Source organism: Oncorhynchus clarkii, chromosome 27 (assembly GCF_045791955.1).
Source record: "Oncorhynchus clarkii lewisi isolate Uvic-CL-2024 chromosome 27, UVic_Ocla_1.0, whole genome shotgun sequence".
Classification (NCBI taxonomy): Eukaryota; Metazoa; Chordata; class Actinopteri; order Salmoniformes; family Salmonidae; genus Oncorhynchus; species Oncorhynchus clarkii.
The window spans coordinates 4,890,502-4,898,989 of NC_092173.1; the positions used below are offsets into that span (position 1 = coordinate 4,890,502).

The 8,488-nt window shown below is 44.8% G+C and overlaps 1 protein-coding gene across 5 annotated transcripts; it reads left to right on the forward strand.

Moving 5' to 3' along the window:
• The first annotated feature begins 2,737 nt into the window (after nt 1–2,737).
• Nucleotides 2,738–7,427, forward strand: LOC139386228 (FBJ murine osteosarcoma viral oncogene homolog B). 5 transcript variants are annotated; one of them, XM_071131711.1, is made up of 6 exons: nt 2,738–2,989; nt 3,210–3,388; nt 4,832–5,200; nt 5,400–5,507; nt 5,888–6,238; nt 7,261–7,427. In XM_071131711.1, exons 1-6 carry the CDS (start codon nt 2,926–2,928, stop codon nt 7,312–7,314), a joined length of 1,125 nt encoding a protein of 374 aa, XP_070987812.1. In that variant the 5' UTR covers nt 2,738–2,925; the 3' UTR covers nt 7,315–7,427. The 5 variants fall into 5 exon arrangements, with proteins under 5 accessions (XP_070987812.1, XP_070987813.1, XP_070987814.1 ...); XM_071131712.1 differs by having other exon boundaries at nt 5,888–6,208; XM_071131713.1 differs by having other exon boundaries at nt 4,832–5,170; nt 6,393–7,427.
• Nucleotides 7,428–8,488: the final 1,061 nt, after the last annotated feature.

An 8,488-nucleotide genomic window follows, 5' to 3' on the forward strand; every position in this document is an offset into this window, starting at 1 on the left:
CTATGCTGCGCTGTTGTAGCTAGTATCTCCCGACGCTTCACACGACTACAAGTTAGATGTATGCATGCAAAACCATTCACGTATTTGTAAACAAGGATGGCAGGGCTATAACACAAACTTTAAAACACGCAAAATGAGCTGTTAAACGAGTGAATTCGAGGAAAAGCTACATTTCAGTCCGCCATGTTATTCCTGCCTCAACTACCGCTCTGCCCCTGCCCTGTCACTCAAGAACTGGTTACTGCGGAAACCGGTTGCCAGGCAACAACAACAAAAAAAGACAAAAGTTCTACGTCTCTACGTCAGGCGTGTTGGAACTGTATCTCCAAGGCAACGCGACGCTGTACAAACATGCAGCAGACGTGGTGAGAAAGGGATTGTGGTGAGAAAGGGATTGTAAGCACATGGTTGGTCTGTAAAACCGATGTAGTCTTGTTTTAGCCGTTATATAACATAGACAAGTCTCGTTGATTATATATGTATGCATGCTATACACAGCTTGGCTTTTCTTGTTTATGTCTAGCTAGCCTCAGCTTGCAGTGCAGATGTGTTTATGACAAGGGAATTGCTGTTTGCAGATGCTTTTTATTTATTTAACTAGGCAAGTCAGTAAAGAACAAATTCGTATTTACAATTACGGACTAGGAACAGTGCGGCCTATGACACTGCCTTGTTCAGGGGCAGAACGACAGATGTTGACCTTGTCAGCTCGGGGATTCGATCTAACCACTAGGCTACCTGCCGCCACGGTCCATGCTAACTGTATCCCTCAATTCAACTACCTTTTCCTTTCTTAAACAGCTTAATGGTAGTTGTGGTTGTTGTTGTTAGTCAGTGCAATAAGAATGTGAAATGTAAGGTATGCTATTGATCTCAATAATAGCCCGCCAGTCCTATCTTCTTGATAACTTCCCTGATTATGAACCTCCTTCCTCTAATATAATACAAAACCTGCTGCTCTCCTGTGTAGGTAGGTACATGTATGCGGTATTGTTATGACCTCAGAGTTTACCATGGACCATCTGTACGGATTAATCATTGCGATTGAGCACCGACAGAGTACAGAACGTTCCTCATCGGTGACGTTGTAGTGCTGACTAATTGTTGTTATCCCCACTATTCCCAGTCATTTTACACACCGATGTATTCTACAACATGCCTGCCTCGGTGACATTTTACGACATGTTACCCCCCACACACACACTCCCTCACACACCACCTCCCACCTGCCATATTCCCATTGGCGTCTTTACGTAGAGAGGAGCAGGCTACAGAAAAGAAAATCAATCATGTTTATGTACAGTTCGACAGAGGATGATGTTTGCAGTGACAGCAGTGTATTTCCGTCACTACTGCCCACGATCCGTGTCGGAACGCTCTGCTTCAATCTGTTTACATATTTTCTGGTAAAACGTTTGGAGACTCTTGAATAAAGAATACCCCACGTTGTTATTCTGGGAACTTGTGTGGGGAAAAAAATTGACAACAGAATCATTGATCAGCGACGCCCTCTGCACATTTCACACACCACGCTCATGAATAACACATCTTCTAGATGAGTGCATAGACTCACCGTCCATAGATGAGTTGCCTGAAGATGCTCCACTCATACAAACACATGTCGGATGGAAGTCCAAAAACACTTGTTTATTGCTTCACATGCTTTGGCTCGACCTTCCCCATTCAGTCTAAAAGACCAGCTCATAAACTAATATTGATGATATTTGATGCAACGATAAAGAACAATAAATGTATGCGTTCAAACTTGCCAGCGCGAAAAACCTGTCGAAATCCCAGCAGCAGATGATCCCGTTCTAGAACGAGGGATTCCACGGCCTCTTCAAGAAAGGGAACTCCCGAGGGCGTGTCCGTGAGAAAGTTTATCCGAGAGGATTTTCTCTCTTTGCCTGGTGTGTTTCCTTCCTCTTGTGAGCGATGTCAAAACCAACACAATTGCGTAAGAAATCGACAATGGAATGTGTATATGTTTATAATGGCCAACCGGTCTAAATACGCCTACTTGAATGGTGCCAGCACGTTCATTGATGTACCTTTAGAAGTAATTTCAGTAATATCCCATATCATTGTCACTAGGCAATAGCCTACAGTATATACTAGGCTATATATCTGCTAACCTACATGCAAGATCTATATTCATTTATATATTTATTTATCTCTTTAGGCCTATGCAAAGATGAATAATATATATATACGAGGCAGACAGTCTGTACATTAATAATCTTGCCTGTCTTATTCATGAACATATTCATTAGGCAATGGGCCAAACTAGCCCTCAAAGTTTTACCTGATCTGGAGCTTAACTCTAAAATATTTAGGCTTTTTTACTGAGTCTAGAAAATAATTATTAGTCTACATGAGCATACACCTCCAAAATACTAAGAACAAGTGCATTTGGATGATCATTTCATCTGCTTTTACAATACATCATTTGGCTACGTGCACACTAAAACATGTTGTTTCATTAAATTTACTATCCGAAAATGTTTACTGGTTAGAAATATTTCGTGGCTGTGTTAGTAACATTTTCTATTCTCGTCTGCTGTACCGTTTCTGTGGGAGAGGGAATCCCTAGCTAAACGTCATTACCAAGGATACCAAACAAAAACATAACCCCATAAATGGGCACGTACGTCAGCGGAACTCCGAGGCGGGACTTCGTGTCCTTTACAATGCTTCGCTCGTACTCCATGGATTCATTCATAAGACAAGACTCGCTTCTGTGGGCCGAGACTCTATATCGCTGATCAGTTTATCCATAGTGGACTTTTACATGGATCTATAATTGCACATTGGAAAAACGGAAAAAAGGACATATTTTAGCGGATTCTGAATTGGATCAATGAGTTTTTAAAATCCCGGAACGTAAGGACTGTTTCCATTGCAGCGAACTGGATTTTCTTCTTCATGCAACTTTTTTGGAAAGAGACCAAGAGCATCTTACCGGAGCACAATAAGGAACACATTAACGGTAAAACATACTTTCTTAACATGAATGTTAGATAATGCAGCAACACGGTTCTTATTACGTTATTTCCGATATACATGTAGGCTACACGTAAAGCAAGGTTTCCAGTTATGCATGTTTACTGTCGACCCTATCCCAGACACATGAGATTGCATTTCAATGACAGCAAACTGACAGCTGTCTCCCCTCTCTCCCCTTGCCCATGTGTGCGCTCGAACTGCAGGTGACGTCACACTCATTCCGGGAACTATAGGTTTTTCACTCGGCTCCTCCGGGGTAATGTTCCAAGGGTTCCCCGGTGACTTTGATACCATCTCCCGTGGAAGTTCGTCCCCGTCTATTGAGTCTCAGTACCTTTCCTCCGTGGACTCCTTCGGGAGCCCGCCGGCCAGTGCCTCACAGGTAGGTCCATAAGTCAAATGTCTTTACTTTGCGCAATGATTCGAGAAAGGGAGCCTATGTATCCTTTCCGCCCACTTTCCGAAAGTTTATCATTATAATATTGAGGCAACATTTCATTTGACAGATGTTTATATAATAATGCATGAAGTCTGATTTATGTTGTTTATGATGATGGTGCCGTGGGCTGTATTCCAGGAATATGGGTTGAGTTTCGAATGATTTCATTTGATGCTTTACAGTTCAGTAGCATTTGCAAATGCTGGTGCAGTTATACCTTGTCGCATTAGAGTTCTACCATGCAGAGTTTGGATTTATCAACCTGAGTATCATCATTATTATAAGCTTGTTATTACATAGGTTCTATGATAGGGAAAGGCAAGAACATTTCCCTTTCACGTCGCATCAACAATGCTAAAGATATGCTGCTAATGTCCTGGAAAATTACAGGGACTTGAACTTGATTGAAATAAAGGCTGCCGGCCGGCATGATCTCTGACTCAGGCTTTGCCAATGCTACTAGCAACGTGTACTGTCTTTGGTGGTTGGTTTACAGCGCCCCGCGCAACGGATGACATCGTTTTGGCACTCTCCTACGTATGCACAAAAATACTCCGCCTTTGCTCGCTTCTCTCCACGCTCCCAGTTCAGGGCTTGCTGTGACGTAAATGCGTTCTATTTTGGAGTGTTACGTTGCGTTGCTAAGGGAACGCCGGGGGAGGAGGAAGGAGGAGGGGATACTTTTTTTGAGCGAGCTGATTGGTTTAGGCGGTCTCCTCAAAGCTGCATGCCCCCTTGTTTTACACGCTTTGATATAAATATTAATGTATTCCGAGTTTACTATGGCATCACTGCTCGTCTCAGTTCTAATTAAAGCAGAGAGAGCCAAGGATAGATTTGGGCACCTAAATCTATTCTTGCAGTGATCTATTTATAACGTTGTTCTGCAGGGATTTTGGGAGACTCCAACTCTCACTGGCATTCAATCATTCCATAAGAGTGACATTTCCTGATATGTTACATTTTCACACATTTAAATGGATTGTTGTTATTAAGTTAGGATCGTAATGAGATCATAATAAGACATTATAAGGGGGACATACAATGCATTTATAACAGTATCATAATGCATTATACCAGTCAGCTTCTTATCCACATGGTAAATGTTTGCAATGGTGGCATTTTATTCAACGTTTGTTTATAGATGACTTGCAATTAGAATGGGTGCGTCAAACTGTGCCCTAAAGTGTGCGTCTTATGGACATCAAGGCTATGCAATCTTCTGCTGTGATATCTACCCTCTTATGTTCAAGGAAATCAACATCTAAGTTGTTCACAAAGCAATGTTTAAAAGAGCAAGACACTTTGTTGTCATTGCATTGTATAGCAGCATCCCATTTCTCTGTCTGTGTTCATGCCTAACCCCTCCATCTCTGTGTGTTCCAGGATTGTGTGTCTGCTGGTGGCGGGGACGGGGTAGGCAGTGGTTCCGGGGGCAGCAGTGGAGGAGTGGATATGCCAGGCTCCTTTGTGCCCACAGTCACAGCCATCACTAGCAGCCAGGACCTGCAGTGGATGGTGCAGCCAACTCTCATCTCGTCCCAGGCCTCTGGCCAAAGTGGGACCCAGTCTGTGTCCCTGGTAGACCCTTATGATCTGCCAGGGCCCAGTTATTCCTCTGGCTCAGGTTTTACTCCCGCAGGCTCTGAGACCCCGGGGCAAGGCCCAGCCCCGGGCCCCATCCGCCAGTCTAGGACCCGTAGTCGCCGTGTACGAGACGAGTCTGTGAGTGACGATGGAGATGTTGGTGTGTTTGTAAGTGTGTGTGTATGCCCTGTGTGTCAATCTTTATATGTAGAATGGGTAGACAGCAAGAGTTAACACATTCACCACATTTTTTTAAACGATACTGTATCTGATGAGACATCTATATATCTGTTATTCTAAGCTAGCGAGATAGAGGCAAAGACCAAGTTTGGGTTTGTTTTAATCTCTCCTTATTCTTTCCCTCCAGTTGACTCCAGAGGAGCAGGAGAAGAGGCGTGTTCGGCGCGAGAGGAACAAGCTGGCAGCTGCCAAATGCCGAAACCGCCGGCGCGAACTCACTGACCGACTGCAAGGGGTGAGCTTGGCTGGGGTTCTTACTGTCAAAATGACTTATGGTAATAATTATATACAGTGTGTTACGCTACATTACTAGGCTTATGGTAATGACTGTGTATGTGAGTAATAGGAACACAATGTTATTTAAGTGGCTGGTTATTAACAGAAGTTGAAGTGAGCAAAGATGATTATAGTGCTTGTGAAAGTCTATTGTGCCTACAGTTGTTATAGTCTAATTTACCAGTCCTAGCATAGGCTATGCTACCTATTTCAAGGAGGAAACATGTAGGCCTATCTATATCTAGAAAGATAGCCATGCATCCATCTCCATAGACATAGAGGGTTAGACTATACAGCTCTTTGAATCCTATCTCTCGCCTGTCCTCCCTCCCTCCACAGGAGACCGACATCCTGGAGGAGGAGAAGTCTGAGCTGGAGGCTGAGATCTCTGAGCTGCAGAAGGAGAAGGAGCGCCTGGAGTTTGTCCTGGTGGCTCACGAGCCCAGCTGCAAGATCCCCTACCAGGAGCAGCAGGCTTCAGGCTCCACACAGCTCCAGCATCAGCCCCTACTGCCCCAACAGGCCCCCGTCTCCATTGTGGGCTTGACTGTGGAGGACACTTTCTACCTGCCTCCCGCCTACACCTCGCAGCATCAGCAGCAGCAGGTTCATCCGCAGCAACAGGTTCAACCGCAGCAGCAGGTTCATCCGCAGCAACAGGTTAATCCGCACCCGGGGATGATGCAGGAGGTAGCGTTTTCTAGTTCTTTCTATGGCTCAAGCGAGCCTGCGCCGGGTGGGCCGTGCCTGGTGGCCGACGGTGGGGGTGGTGGTCACCATGATGGCGCGGCCGCTGGCAGCTACAACCCTTCATACACATCTTCATTTGTGTTCAGCTACCCAGAGGGAGCCTGCGGGGTCAGCGCTAACCAGAGAAACAGCAGCAGCGAGCAGTCCTCTGGTTCCCTGAACTCGCCCTCGCTGCTCGCGCTCTGACTGACCGACAGAGACACACACCACACGCGCGCGCCCCTACGCCAATCACTTATATACGGCAAAAAACAGTTGCTCATGGTAGACGAGGTCAACAACATGGATGAACATACATTATATAATGAGCCATACAAAAATCGCACACATTCAGACCGAGTAAACATGACATCAAGCAAAGTTTGACCGCATAGCATTTAGTGCACACCGTTGTCCTTATGAGGAAACTAAATATAACTCATCAAGTATTTAAAGTGAATTCAAATTGAGTCCAAAACTCTGGGCTCTGAGTTGTCAGTCGATCTGTGAAAACATTCTCCGACATCATACCCAGGTTAATTCACAATGAATCTTTCAACGTCTTGTGACGTGCACGTACAGTGCACACAGTAAATAGAAAACATGCTCACCTGTGATCCAACAGGCACACTTGTCCTCCCCGTCGTTCCCTCTGTCAGTCATTCCTCTCTCACTGCTCCTGCTCTCATCTTCTTCACCCCTCCTCTTCATGCTGAATGTATTTGTGCAAGCGGAAATAGGGAAGAAGGACTTAGGTTTGGGTCTTCTTTTGGGAGGCCAGACTGCTGAGCTCTTTGCTCTCCCCTCCTGCCTTCCTCATCCTCTCGGTTCCTCTTGCTTCTTCGTTGTTAGTTGTGACTTGGAAAGGGGAGGGCGTCACAGCCTCCAGCTATTTGGCTCTCTCTCTTTTTATCCTGCCGTCTACTCTTCGTCCATCTCTCCATCTTTGTTTCTCTCCTCTCTGTCTCTCTCTCTCTCTGAAGTCTTCGAACCCTGAGAGCACGCCGAGCCCTTCCAGACCCTGGGACCTTGACTGAGCGCCGGCCCACCTCACACGTCCCCCTCGTCCCCCCACATGGACACGGACGCACCCCCCCACTGAGGAGCCCTGGAGTGTTTCGCTCAAAGTAGAGCTTTAAAAAAAAACAAAGCAACAAAACAAAACAAAAAAACACATTGAAAAGACACAAAATAGGATGGACACAAATGCAAAAGGGTTGTCACTCTTTTCATTCTTCTCCTGAGCCATTGTTGGATGTTGAAACGATGGAGATGAAATGAGACTTGTGTTGCGCTGGTGAGATGAGGACGGCAGGAGAGTGAGAGAAGAGGCTTTAGCCGAGGTAGAGGTCTAGCGGGAGAGCTGAAACTTTGGCAGAGACAAAGGATGAGCCCCCTGTACTCTTAAGCCTAAATTGAATTTTAAAACGCCCCAAAAAATAATCCAGCTCTTGCCAACTGTGTGGATGGGTTACCTCTTACTGGCATAGTACCACCGCCATACTGCAAAGTCTCTTCACCCTGGGCCCACACAAATACTCATACCGTCGCTTTCAAGCATCTGAATTGTCCTCCATTCGTTACTGATACTATTGTGTACAATGTTCTTCCCCCCTCCTTTATCACCAAGTATTTTCTGTTGTCGTTTTTAAGTCTTACCTTTGACAGAGAAAATGTCATGATGAAAAGAAGAAAAACATTGAGAAAGGCATGTCCTTTTGGTAAAGAGCTTTTTGTCAGACATGAGTTTATTGGTATCAGATGTGAACCATTATGTTTTTTTGTGTTTTTTTAAAGATACTTTTAAAAGGAATATTCAACCAACCTCTGAACATTGGGATGAGCGGCCTCTCTTCCTCTCCTAGTGGGAGGTGCATTTATTGTGAGTGTATCCCACTCTGAGCCACTTGGCCCGCTTATTTCTTTCTTTTGATTGAGGTTGACACGATGTTAGAGCACAATACAGAGGCCCGACACACAGAGGAGACGAGAGGAGGGGGTGTTTATGAGTACGTGTTCTTCATTTGCCTGTGAATTTGTTCCTTTTAATATTCAAGTGACATTTGTTATGTTTTATGTATAAAAAAAAAAATAATGTTTGGCTTTGTCCTCCGCTCTTACCTGTGTTGCCGATGCCGGACGTTTTTGTTATTTCAGGGGAGGTTTGCCCCTTAATGTTACTATTATTATTGCGTTGTGTTATTAGATTTT